The 14,996-nt window shown below is 37.4% G+C and overlaps 1 protein-coding gene across 7 annotated transcripts in view; it reads right to left on the reverse strand.

Moving 5' to 3' along the window:
• PTK2 (protein tyrosine kinase 2) overlaps positions 1-14,996 on the reverse strand; it is a 362,172-nt gene that overhangs the window by 205,173 nt on the left and 142,003 nt on the right. For all 7 annotated transcript variants that reach the window (XM_026454573.1, XM_026454578.2, XM_026454577.1 and 4 more), the window contains one exon: positions 12,807-12,894. In XM_026454573.1, coding sequence (XP_026310358.1) covers positions 12,807-12,894 — 88 coding nt within the window. The remainder of the gene's footprint in view (positions 1-12,806; positions 12,895-14,996) is intronic.

Raw genomic sequence — 14,996 nt, forward strand, 5'->3', positions numbered from 1 at the left:
AAATTAATCCTAATTTAATTTTTCCTCTTTCATACCTAAGCTATAAAAAGATACAAATGAACAATTATGCTACCTTAATGAGTTATATATGTTTAAACAATTCAATGTCATTTAACATAGTATTTAACAGTTATGCATTCATTAATTTATCAAATGTTTATGACTATCATGTGCCAGGATATTGTAGTGAATAAAACATACATGGAACTTACACAAAGGTAATGGTAAATTTTAATTTAAAAATAATTACTTTGAATGTTCTATTGAGGACAGATCATAAAGTTATATGACAGCAAGTGTTTCCATTATCTGTCTTTGTTGTCCATTTATAATGGTTAAGTAACCCCAAATTTTATCAGAAGTAAATGAAGGGGCCAGGCATGATGGCTCACACCTACAATCCCAGTACTTTGGGAGGCCAAGGCAGGTGGATCACCTGAGTTCAGGAGTTCAAGACCAGGCTGGTTAACATGGTGAAACCATCTCTCTACTACAAATACAAAAATTAGGCAGGCATGGTGGTGTGCACCTTTAGATCTAGCTACACAGGAGGCTGAGGAAGGAGAATCGTTTGAACCCAGGAGGCAGAGGTTGCAGTGAGCCGAGATCGTGCCACTGCTCTCCAGCGTGGGTGACAGAGAGAGACCTTATCTCAAAAAAAAAAAAAAAAAAAAAAAAAGGAGTAAATTAAGAATCCAACTGCATAGCAATATTTTAAAAGAAAATTTGATGTTGAGTGTGTGTGTGCCCATGTGTACTTGGGTGGGAGCACATGCACACATACAATCTGATTTCTCAAACTTCAAAAATTTCCTTTATTTCTTGGACTTTTTTCATGACATCTTCTAACAAATCTCATCTAAAAGTTTTGAATATCAGGGCATTAGGATTAAAAGTCAATTCTCAATATTAAATTACTGAAGATAATAAATTGAGCACCTAAAACCCATGCCCTGCTGTGCTGTGGATACAGCAGTGAAGAAGACAGACTTCTTATTTGCTCTCACTGAATGCACACCCTGTTGGTAGGTACCACAGATTAACAACAGTTAAGTATAATGTATAAACAACAGATCAGTGGTTGCTAGAGTTAGGGATGCGATAGCATGTGACTAGTAACGCAACACGGATTTTCTTTGTGTTCACAGGATAGTTCTGCATGTTGATTATGATGATTACATACATTTGCACCTGTGATGAAATTGCACAGAATTACACACAAACACACACACTTGAGTGTGTGTAAACATTAGTGAAATCTAAATTAGGTTTGCAGTCTAGTAAACAGTATTCTGCCAATATCAATTTCCTTATTCCTATATTGTATTATATCATGACTGAAGTGGTAATTACTGGACTGTATACAAATGTCAAAACTTACTAAACTGCACACTTAAATTGATTATTTTATTGTATGCAAATTACATCTCAATAAAACAAATTTTGTGTTTTTAAATGTGTATTATATGAGAAATGTACGGGTACTATGCACAAGTAAATGGTGCTTTCCAAATTAAGAGCTGAAGACTGAGCAGAAGTAACCTAATTCCAGGAAAGAAAAGGCAAATTATGCAGGAAAATGTTAACTCAGCAGCAGGTCTGGGATGCTCAAATCCTGTTCATTCCCAAGAAAGGTATATTTTCAGGGCTGGCCCTTAGTCTCTTTAAGAACTAAACCCCTGAAATGTTCTGTCTGATAAGAGCACTTTTGCATACCTGAAGACGGCCAAAATTTGACCACCAACAGGTGAAAAAACTGGCCGCCAATTTGAACCAGATAATTTATGCACACACTGTTTTGATGGTAAACACCTGTTTTCTCTCTAGGGTCTGGAATGTGAATAAATGAGGTCAGTCACGTAGGCGGTTGTATGCCTATGAGACTGACCTCCAACACATACCTTAAACACTCTGGCTCAGGCCAGAGTCTCTGCTTGGCAAACCTTTGCATATGACGTCACACTTTATTATTATTATTATTATTATTATTATTATTATTATTATTATTATACTTTAAGTTCTAGGGTACATGTGCACAACGTGCAGGTTTGTTACATATGTATACATCTGCCATTTTGGTGTGTTGCACCCATTAACTCGTCATTTACATTAGGTATATCTCCTAATGCTATCCCTCCCCCTTCTCCCCATCCCACGACAGGCCCAGTGTGTGATGTTCCCCTTCCTGTGTCCAAGTGTTCTCATTGTTCAGTTCCCAACTATGAGTGAGAACATGCGGTGTTTGGTTTTCTGTTGTTGCGATAGTTTGCTCAGGATGATGGCTTCTAGTTTCACCCATGTCCCTACAAAGGACACGAACTCGTCCTTTTTTATGGCTGCATAGTATTCCATGGTGCGTATGTGCCACATTTTCTTAATCCAGTCTATCACTGATGAACATCTGGGTTGGTTCCAAGTCTTTGCTATTGTGAATAATGCCGCACACACGTGTGCATGTTACACTCTTTATTAACTATGAGTGCTTCTCCTTCAATTACTAAAAATACACAAGAGTGAAAAGGGAAGAAGAAATGTACACAACTAAATCTTCAAAGCACAGAAAATAAACCTTCTAATAAGAGAGTTAGACCTATGTTACATTTTAGCTTGTCTGGAAAAGGGCAGCTGATAATTCCCATACTGAGAATGCCAGGCTTAACTAAGGCTTAAACTAAGATTTCCCTCTTAGACCTGCAATTTCAAAATGTTTCTTAACTGACAGTTTTAAGGCCAAGAAAATATAGAGAAGGAAGTCAATTTCTAATGATACAATTATCTGAAAACTTGTAAAAAGAAAAAAGAAAACTGGAATAAAAATAAAGGGGAGTTGACCAATAAGAAGTATGCCCCAGCACCTCACAAGATTCTATAGTTAAGTTTAGATTCTGTATTACAGAGTTAAGTTGCAGTTCTAGACTCAGTATTCTCTTCAACTTCCTACTGAAACTCCTTTTGTCAAGGAAACCACTGGTTATTTAACGTCATTTAAAAGCTAATGGGTGGACATACTCATTCTAAGTCTTAACTCCGGTAGGAGTAAACAATGACAAACTCACATCAGGCTCGGGCATCTGAAGAGCTGAACATTTCAACAGTGCTAAAAGATTTCTATACAAGTTCAGCATCCTCAATGCAGACTAATACAACTTCTTAACTAAACATGGACACTGGCCTTCAAACTAACAGCCACCACCATTTGCAAAAACTTGCCAATGAAATACTTACAACTTAAAAAATGAGAGTTGAGAGAGAAAAAATAAATGTTATATGGCAAAGAAAAAATTTGATTCCAGGGTAAAACAAACTTTTCCTGCTTTCTCATGAGTCATTAGCTTTATTGTCAAACTCATTTTTGTAAATTCCTGCTCTACAGTGAATAGTGTTAATAACAAGATTCTAGTTTATTTTTAGAGCATGCTGATTACTGTATTTCAGAATATTCACAAATAGGTCAAAATATTTAGTGAGTCATTGAAATTTCCACATTGGTAGTCACATTTAGGCTATCTTTTAATGCAACTATGTGCATCCTTAATAATTATGTCCAACCAGTAATATAACGCTCAAACACTTGTCAGTGCTTTCCTCGTGACCCCTCCCAAAATGGACTTGGATGAATTTTCAGAAAGAGAAATAATAAAATCAGGGCATTTTATTGTAATCTATTTCCCTCCCTCTCTTCTTTTCATGGGATAGGATGGTAGAAATAATTTAAACATAATAATTTTATTTCTGCCCTGACTAAACCAAATATATACATATATATGTATGTATAAAATATAGGTATTTTTAGAAACTGGGTCTTGCTCTGTCATCCAGGCTGGAGTACAGTGGCACAACCATGGCTCACTGCAGCCCACACTCAAGCACAAGTGGTCCTTCAGCCTCAGCTTCCCAAAGGGCTGAGATTACAGGCATGAACCACTGTGTCTGGCCCCATTAAAAATACTGATTCATCTGCATAGAAATTAAAACAGAGAACACTAAGGAGTGTGTTCAGTATGTGCCAGACATTTCTAAGTGCTTTGATATGCTGTTTCACTGAAGATTCACAACAATCCCCTCTGCCCATTTTCCAGACTTAAAAAAAAAAAAAAAAAAGGGCCGGGCGCGGAGGCTCACACCTGTAATCCCAGCACTTTGGGAGGCCGAGGTGGGTGAAATCATGAGGTCAGGAGATCGAGACTATCCTGGCCAACATGGTGAAACCCCGTCTCTACGAAAAACACAAAAAATTAGCCAGACATGGTGGTGGGCGCCTGAAGTCCCAGCTACTCAGGAGGCTGAGGCAGGAGAATCACTGAACCTGGGAGGCAGAGGTTGCAGTGAGCCGAGATCGCACCACTGCACGCTAGACTGAGCAACAGAGCAAGACTTTGTCTCAAAAAAACAAAAAAAGAAAACCTAAGATCAGTTAAGAAAATGAACAGACAAGCTACAGACTCAGAGAAAATATTAGCAAAACATAACATGACAAAGGGCTAGTATCCAAGGTATATGAAAAGTTCTACATTTTAAAATCATAGAGACAGAAAGTAGAATGGTGGTTGCCAGGGGCTGCAAGGAGGACAAATGGGGAAATATTGTCTATAGACTTTCAGTTTTATAAAATGAAAAGAGTTACAGAGAAGGATGGTGGGGATGGTCGTGCTACATTATGAATGTATGTAGCACCGCTGAACTGCACACTTAAAAATGGTTAAGATGGAAAATTTTATGATGATTAAGCATGTGTTCTACCACAGTTTAAAAAAAATTGGGAAGAAAAAGTGTACAATTTAACAATACAAATTGGGCAAAAAGGTTTAAGCAGATTTTCAAAAAAGGAGACCTACTAACAATCAATATGCACATGGAAGAATAAACAACGCAAACAATGATTAGCTGGTACTCAGAAAAGTGAATATAAAATCCCACATCATTCAACCACATACCCAACCAATCAAAAGGCTAAAACAAAACACTGACAACATCAAATGTGGGATAGAATGTAGAGCAACCAGAACTCTCATACATTACTGGAGGGAATATAAAATCATACAACCGTGAAGGATCAAAGGGTAGATACAAATTTCATTTAACATGAAAGTCCCAGCCCATGTTCACAAAAATGCTTGCCAAAGAATGTTCCTAGTCATCTCATTAATAGTTTAAAAAAAAAAGGGGGAAACAATCCAGATGTTCATCAACAGAAGAATGGATAAATACATTACAATATACTCACATAACAGAATACTACTCAACAATAAAAAAATTACTGAAATCTCAAAAACATCATGAGAAAACAAACTTCACATAAAAGAATATGCACTATAAAATCTGTTTGTAAGAAATTCTAAAACAGGCAAAACTAAACTACGGTGGGAAAAACAGAGGAGCAATGGTTGCTTCCCATGACTGGGGGCAAGGATTGACTGGGAAGGGTCAGTGGGAAACTTTCCTGGGTGATGGTCATATTCTACACTCCATAGGGATTCAGATTATTCTGGTGAATGTATCTATGAAAACTCAGTATAATAAATGTATACTTAATATTTATGTATTTAACTGTGTATAAATCAAAACAAAAACCATAATTGAATACTGAATTCTAAGTTAATGATACTTACGTTGAAGTGTGCTGACACTTGAAACTTACTTCGAAATGTACGAAAATTTAAAATGGATTAATGGCTAAAGGGATGGAGAGATAAAAAGTTATGTGATAAAGGACACATAACAAACATGAATGGTAGAATCTAAGTGGTTGGTATGCTAGTGTTCATTATAAAATTCTTTTAACACAGCAGTACATCTGAAGTTTCATAATACAATGTCGTAGAAAAAATAAAACTTTGAGGTACAGAGAAATAATTTCCCCACAGTTAAATATAAGCAATTGATCAGAGTGATCACACTCAGCCATGAAGCTTGTTGACGCCAGTAAGTCTCCACATAGTGATCTTTACCTTCTTATATACTATTAGCAGAACAGTGAGAATGACATTTTTTGCAACCTCGATCTGAACTCTGTCATCCCTTTGCACTTAACTTTCTCTGGCTTCTCAGTGTCTTCACAATCAAGGTCAGATGACTGAAAAGGACATCTCAAGCCACCCCTTACTGTCTCATCTGTTACCCTGCCCTCCAGCCACACTGGCTTTTTATCAGCTCCTTGAATCTCCAAGCTCCCTTCTACAAGGGGCCTTTGTATGAATCCAAGTGTGATAAGGCAATTAAGCATCATAACGATTCAATGACTTAGGATTCCAACAGCATTGCCAAAGGGACCTGCTATATAAACCAGGACCAGATTCTGGATGCATTATAACAATTATTCTTACATTACTGAGGTCACAAGAAGGTAAAGGAAAATGGGGCAGAGTGATGAAATAAGAATAAATACAAGCTAAGATCCTGGTAGAAGCCATGGGCTGCAAGATATGGGAACAGAGGACATGTATGCCCTCAGCTGGCTGAGGACTGACCACTGCTCCTTACTTTCCCAAAGTGAGAGAGCTTATCTTAAGATTCATGTAGTAAGGCGACATCTTCAAAATCTACTCAAAGGGTCTCCATTTGGTAGTAACTTCTGTTTCCCAGCAAGCAAATACAAACCTTTAGAGGAAAGAATCCCCAAACGAGGCCCTCAAGATTTCCACATGTGAAGTTCAACAAAACAAGAGTTCAGAACTCACACACAAGGAAAAAAGTCACTGTGAAAGCCACCAACAACAAATGTGAAGAGCCCAAGGACCTCAGACGCTTTAATTCACATTCAGAATAGACATTCATTATATATGGAATGGTAAAAGAAATATTAATAAAAGGCAGAGAGATTAGCAAATAATAAGGGCCATACAAAGTGGCCCGGCAATTTAAAAAATTTTTTTAAATCATAGGCAAAAAAACCAACAAATGCACCAAACACAAAACTGGTCACGGTTGAGGAGAGCTGGTAATCTGACAGACTAGACTGATCTGAATTATGTATCCTTTAGAAAGACAAGAAATTAAAAACATGAATAACAAGTTAACACATATGGAGAGACTGAGGAGTTCTAACATAGATCTAAACCAAAATCCCAGAAGAAATAACAAAAACTGAGAAAAGGTCATATCGGAATAGACAACATCTAAGACATTTCCAGAATTGATGAAAACGACCCTAGAGGTACAGGTAGCATGACACAGATCAAGCAAGGGAAGAAAAATAAAAAAATTAAAAAAAAAAAAGAAAGAAAATCCACGACTCGTTTGTAATGAAACTGCAAAAACCAGAGAAATAAGGATCTTCAAGCCATCCAGAGAGAAAAGACAGGTCACCTACACAGAAAGACAAAATGAGAGCTGAGTTCTCAACAGCAAATAAACAATTAAAGACAGTAGGAAATAACCATCAAAATGCTGACAGAAAATGCCTACCCTGATTTGTGTACCCAGCAATACTAATTTTCAAGCAGGGGAAAAAAAGAATATTAGAAAAATAGATCTAAACAACACAATTTATAATCTTGAATGGCTATTTACTGAGCCTGTGCCAAACAATTAGAGAAGGCACATTCCACTCAAGCAAAACTGGAACCTTAACAATATCTAAATATGTGTAAGATGATGAAACAAGTCCATACAGAACTTAAACAATTAGTATCAAATGAGCCACAGTTTCTAACTACAATGCAAAATTATTTTCAAAATGAGCTAAAGAGATAAATTATTAAATCCATGGATGATCACTTTTCCATTTATACCAACAAGGTAGACTGAATGTCCTGACCAACCTCCTAGCTGAAAGCAACTAAAAATGCTGAACAAATTAATTTTTTTAATCTTCTTGAATGCTTACATGAGCTAGGAAACAAAACAAAACAAAAAATACTTAAGTAAGGACAGGAATATAGAAGTGTATGGGAGAACGTAAGGTCAGCTTTTACCTTAAGGGTAGAACTGAAGAATAAAAACATGTTGTAAAAGCATGACAACTGGCAAACAAAAGCAAGCATGGGAAGGATAAAAACAAAATTCAGGATAACATAAATCATTGATTTAGCCTAGAATTCAGTGGAAGTATGTTATGTATATATGTAACCATCTTAAATGTTTGCATCAAATATTAAAAGACTTTAAAGGTCAGACAATGCGTATCATCACATTCTGAGACCATTATAAAGTGATTAATTTATCTCATACTTCAGTGAAGGTTCTCACATACAATACTTATGTAATGTTTCAGCTGCATTCTCAGATAAATATACTCTGGCTATAGAAAGCTGATGAGGACAATTACTGATTTATCTGCGTCCCATTTGCGCATGTGTTTAAATAGCAGAAAACTCTGGATTCCAAACTGATCTTGTAACTTTGGAGTTAAACCCTTTCCCAAGTTTGGTGCTGCCTGTGTAGGACAATATATGGATCACTCATAATAGTTCTGGAATTGCCAAGCATGTGGCAGGGCAGATTCTGCATTGAGACTTTACCAGGAGAAGTCAAATATTTAATTACTTACCGAACCAGCAATAAAAACTCATACTATATTCAAAATTTTCTTGCCAGATCAGGGTAAAACTTAAAAATATGCTTTTTTTCCACACAAATGAAAATTATACATGTTATACACATGGCCTGTTTTAAACAACAGCATTTAATGCTGTTAATACCTTCCACATCCATGAACAGTTGTACCTCCCTGTTAATGAGGGATACATAAATTTGAAACTCCGTACATTTCACCTGTTGAAAGACATCTGCAACACCTCTAATTTCTTTCTTGTTACTGTAACATGCCTATAAGCATCCTTGTACATGTATGCATGCATACATGTGTGAATCTTACTATTTCTGTTGAATAAATTCATAAAAGTGGAATTATTAGGTCCAATCATAGGAAATGCCAAGGTTTCAACTGTTTTTTACTTACAGTAAAGATGGCAGTCAACAGGGTCACCCAACAAACTGGAGGACATGAACATATTCAAGGCTTTTGGTATACTGGCCAATTCATTAACTTTGACAAATCATAGTATTTTGTTGTTGTTGAGACAGGGTCTTGCGTGGGCCACCGCAACCAGTCAATCATAGTATTTTCTTTCTTCCTCCCTTCCCTTTTTATGACTTTGGTACCACCTTTAACTCCCTCCAATTACCATTACTTGAGCCTGACACACTGGCATGGAAAAACGACGACACTGCCAATCACCAATGGGAAAGGAATGTGACCATGACTATACTTTCTTTTAAAATGTATGTACTTGATAAACTATTATAAAAAGATACACAAAATGAAAGTGATTATTAGAATACAGATAATTTAAGTAATGTTTTAGAAGTATTTTTTGAACTTTCTAAAAATGTGCCATGCCAAGCATGGTGGCTCATGCCTGTACTCCCAGCACTTTGGGAGGCCAGGGCAGAAGGACTGCTTGAGGACAGGAATTTGAGACCAGCTTGGGTAACACAGCAATACTCCCATCTCTACAAAAAATTTTTAAAAAATCAGCGAGGCATCATGGCATGCACCTATAGTCCCAACTACTCAGGAGGCTGAGGCAGAGGGATTGCTTGAGCCCAGAAGTTCAAGGCTGCAGTGAGGTATAATCATGCCACTGCACTCCAGACTGGGCAACAGAGCAAGACGCTGTCTCTGTAAAAATAAAATAAAATTTAAATAAATATTAAAATGTACTCAATAACAGATTTTTAAAAATTAAAAAGACAAAAAGAGAAACTGTAGAAATGAATGACAGCGAAGAGTGGGGTGGAGGAGCTGAAAGGTTCTACAGAGTACACATAGGAAGGAAAAAGGAAAGCTATGCACCATCCCATAATGTGCAGCTCACACTTGTATGGTGACATGCAAATGGCAAATGCTGAATCCTCTAAGTCTGCTACTGTCTACAGACTGAAATTCAAAATGTCGCTGGGCAATTATATCGCAGACAATTTTATCTCATTTAATGAACGTAATAGTCCTATTGGATAGTTATTCCATATCTATATTTTAATATATAAAACGATTAAGCAAAAAGAGACTCAGAGTAGTAAAATCACAGAGCTATTATACACAGAACAAGCACATGACTGTATTCACTGCATATTCCTTTAAGCAAAATTTCATTAACACTTAACGATACTTAGCGAATGTCTTGATCAGAATTTTTTTTAGACCACTGTGACTGGATGGCAGTATCAAGGATAGACTGAATTTTTAAAAGGTTCATTACACTTAGCTTTCTCTTGGGTTTTATAAAAACCACTGAACTGAATTCTATAGACTACCATAAGATACGTCCTATTAGTAACAGAAAATCTGGGATACACTGGTATGTGCAGCACTCACTTTATCATATAGGAAAGTCTTCCAACAAAGAAAAAGTAGGACAACCTAGTAACAGTGTGAACAAGGAACAAAAAAGTTGCAGACTTTTAGGTTAGCCTACAAATTATAAAAAGGAGTCACTTAGGCCTATATTATGCATTCCAGAAATCAGTGTTACTAAAGTACCTATGTATTTCCTTGGTGGGTAGAATTTTTTTCCAAGAAATAATATCAATAGTGACACAGATCACATACCAAAAGAAAAATGTTAAATAAATATGAGTTATTTAAACTCTCATTATCTCCTTCGGCAAAATACGAAGTTCAACAGACTGCTAAAGGATGAGATGTAACAGTACATCAGAACCAGTCTGTAAGCTGAACATTATTTTTGCAATGAGTAGGCTTCCAATAAGCTCAGCTGGAATCTGAAAATGCCTTCTTAATCTTTCCATTTTACCAACTTAAATTCCTCTCTTATTCAACTCTCAAAACTTGTCACCAATCCCTTACCTCAGGGGTCCCCAAACCCTGGGCCATGGATCAGTACCAGTTAGTAGCTTATTAGGAACCAGGTCACACAGCAGGAGGTGAGCTGTGGGCAAGCAAGCATTACCGCCTGAGCTCTGCCCTCCTGTCAGATCAGCAATGGCATTAGATTTTCACAGGAGTACAAACCCTGTTGTGAACTGCACATGCGAGGGATCTAGGTTGCGTGTTCCTTATGAGAACCTAATGCCTGATAATCTGAGGTCAAACAGTTTCATCCCAAAATCATTCCCCTACACTCCATCCCCCAACACCCTGTGGCTCTGGTCTGTAGAAAAACTGTCCTCAAAACTGGTCGCAGGTGCCAAAAAGGTGTTAGGTAAAGCAGCAGTCCCCAACCTATCTCCTATGTCACGACTTCTTCACAGACAAGATGAAAACAGACACACCCCCGCCAACAGCTGGAAACTTCCTTAGCTTCCTACTCTCTCAGCTTGAACCTTTTAAGTGGTAACATCTATCATTATCTCACATAGAAAAATATAGAACAACTTACCTTCTTACCTCCTTCTTTTGAATCTAATTCACCATTGCTCTTTCTTTTTTTTTTTTTTTTTGAGACGGAGTCTCGCTCTGTCACCCAGGCTGGAGTGCAGTGGCTGGATCTCAGCTCACTGCAAGCTCCGCCTCCCGGGTTTACGCCATTCTCCCGCCTCAGCCTCCCGAGTAGCTGGGACTACAGGCACCAGCTGCCACGCCCGGCTAGTTTTTAGTATTTTTTTAGTAGAGACGAGGTTTCACAGTGTTAGCCAGGATGGTCTCGTTCTCCTGACCTCGTGATCCGCCCGTCTCGGCCTCCCAAAGTGCTCGGATTACAGGCTTGAGCCACTGCGCCCGGCCTTCTTCCTTATTTTCATATCCTGTTTTAGTTCAATCTCTGGGTCCTATCAAATCCATCCACTAAATTTGCGTATTATAATATACTTTCACTTTTATCTAATTTCTTGCCAGAATGATTGAAGAGCCTCTAAACATGCTTGCAACCTTTTAAAAATTTAATCTATTCCTGATATTGCCATCTAATCACAGTGGTCTCAAAAACAGCTCTGGTTAAGGCATTCGCTAACTGAAGTTTTCAAATGGCTCCCAATATCTGCAGGAGAAAACCTAAACCCCTGTTTACATGATGTTTGTGGTCCCTCTCTCACCAAAATGTTATGAACTATTTTAGCTAAGACTGCACCACATTTTCTCTCTCCCCTCCGTGTTCTTGTCTAGAAAACACAACTCTTCTTTATTCTACAAAGTCGGAGACTCCTCAAATGATGCTTTTCGGTGAAGCCATCTCAATACCAAATCTATACCAGGTCAGCAGACTCTTCTATGCACAGTCACATCATTCATGCTTACTAACAGCAAGGGATCAAACATAAAGTCACTGTTTACAGGAATCCTCCACTAGACAGAAGAATTTAAAGGTGTAGATTATGTGATTTCTGCATTTCAGGTTCGGAATAGTTAATAAATATTTTTATTAAAGCAAAAAAAATTACGAAGTACAATTAATGACAAAATTGTATGTACAAATGTCTTTTTGATGTTTATTAACATTTTTGACCTTTTACCTTATATATATTTATTGTCTATCTGATGGCTTACGGGGTAAAAAGCAAAGCAGATCAATTTTATATGGGTATAGTCGGCTCTGCAACAATCTCTATCTATGACAAATTCATTGATATTCAGGCATAATAATAGTATTTAAAGCTCAAGAACTGATTGTAGACTTACTGTCTCCATATAATAGAAGTTATCTTTTAAGATTTGCTCAAGTATACAAAAGCTCACAAAGAACAAAAAAATTAATAATTTCATACTGGTTAAAAGATTCTTATTGCCATTCAGCAACAAATTTCTATTCCTCCAAATGTGAGCTTTAATCAAATTTGAAAATAAAAATACGTAATAAATAGGATTCAAAGAAACAAACAGAAAAGTATATTAAAGCAGCCTCTAATACCTGTTGATAGAAGAAATTCAAAGTTGGCTTATCTTCAGTAAACTGGTTTAGAAATCCTTTTGGCAAATAACGAATTCTCAATTCATATCTAAAAATAATTCACAAAACAGAACAATTAGAAATTAGTCATTTTCTCAATTTATAGTCTATAATTACAATATTATTTTGAGTATAGCATTCCTAATTACTCTGAAAGATGATTTTAAATATAAGCTAAAATCAATTAATCTTTAAATGTAATTTTTAAACATTTTAGCATGAAAAAAGAGCACATATCATAGATGTGCTACAGCTCAGTGATTCAAGGAAACAGAGAATAGGACTTCTGGGCCTTAAGAGGCCTCTTAAGGCCTCTTGCTCAGAAGCTAAGCTTTAAGAATGGATAAAACAAACCAACATCACCAGAATGCTCTTTATCTTTCTCATTCTCTCTTTATGTGTATGTGTGGCTCTACCCATATGAACACTCTAAATGTCTTCTGGCAAACATATGTACACAATTCGGTTGCATATATACCTAGGAGCACTGGATAACAAATACATCCATTAGCTTTAGCAGATATTATCAAACAGCATGCCAAAGAGTTTGTAACAAGTCAAACTTCCACCAACACCATGGGGATGTTCCAGTTCCTCTATATCCTTTTCTCCACTTGGCATTTTCTAACTTTTTTGTTTTACTCACTCTGATTGGCATACTGTAATAGTGCATGGTGATTTTAATTGGCATTTATTTGGTAAAAGTAATGAAAGTGAGTATTTTCACATGCTTTTTGGTCATTATGAATATCTTCTTTTGTGAAGTACCTGTTGAGTTTTTTATTTTTTCTGCCCAGGCTGGTCTTGAACTCCTGGTCTCAAGGGATCCTTCCACCTTGGCCTCCCAAAGTGCTGGGATTACAGGTGTGAGCCACCACCCTTGGCCATGTTCAAGTTTTTGTCCTTGTTTTCCTACTAAATGGTCTACCTTTTCTCCTTCACCACCTACTGATTTGTAGGTGTTCTTTATATATTCTAGATTTGAGGCCTTTACCTCCTATTGATTTGTAGGTGTTCTTTATATATTTTAGATTTGAGGCCTTTGTTAGATACAGTGAATATCCTCTTCCGCTCTGTAGCTTAATGGTATTTTTTTTTAACCACTCAACAAAATTTCAATGCAATCTTTTGAGGAAGCAAAGTTTGGTACACATATGCAAGTTCTGCTAAGACTTATAAATGTCCACTTTATTAAAATAAAAAATTGCCAAACAATTCGGTTCCATTTCACTTTTACTCTCAGAAAGAGTTCAATAACTTACTGTAGATATTCTACACTGGGTTATTATACAAGTATAACAGATTTCATTTATTTTCAACTTAGGATTTACCAGGCACATAACTACTTTACGTGCACTATTTCTCTCTCTTTGAGACAGGGTCTGGCTCTGCTGACCAGGCTGCAGTGCAGTGGCATAATCTCAGCTCACTGCAACCTCTGCCTCCCCAGGCTCAAGTGATCCTCCCACCTCAACCTCCTGAGTAGCTGGGGCTACATGCACATGCCACCATGCCTGGCTAATTTTTGTATTTTTAGTAGAGCTGGGGTTTTGCCATGTTGCCCAGGCTGGTCTTGAACACCTGAGTTCAACAAATCTGCCTGCCTCAGCCTCCCAAAGTGCTTGGATTCCAGGCGTGTGAGCCACCACATCTGGCCTGTGCACTATTTCTCTTAATCAATTTAATCATCAGAGAAGAAAGGTATAATTATTCGCATTCTGCAGACTAAAAAAATGCTCAGCAAAAAATTATTAGTTCCAGGGTCTAAGGAGGCTCCCATTTTATTTATTTTTTTTGGTGGCAGGAAGTTCCCATATTAAAGATAAGGAAACTGAGGTTCAAAATGAAACAATGGGCAGCCTGGCTCCAAATCCATTCTTTTTTTTTTTTTTTTGAGATGGAATCTCGCTCTGTCGCCCGGGCTGGAGTGCAGTGGCCGGATCTCAGCTCACTGCAAGCTCCGCCTCCTGGGTTCACGCCATTCTCCTGCCTCAGCCTCCCGAGTAGCTGGGACTACAGGCGCCCGCCACCTCGCCCGGCTAGTTTTTTGTATTTTTTAGTAGAGACGGGGTTTCACTGTGTTAGCCAGGATGGTCTCGATCTCCTAACCTGGTGATCCGCCCGTCTCGGCCTCCCAAAGTGCTGGGATTA

This window comes from Piliocolobus tephrosceles, chromosome 7, assembly GCF_002776525.5.
Source record: "Piliocolobus tephrosceles isolate RC106 chromosome 7, ASM277652v3, whole genome shotgun sequence".
Taxonomy (NCBI): Eukaryota; Metazoa; Chordata; class Mammalia; order Primates; family Cercopithecidae; genus Piliocolobus; species Piliocolobus tephrosceles.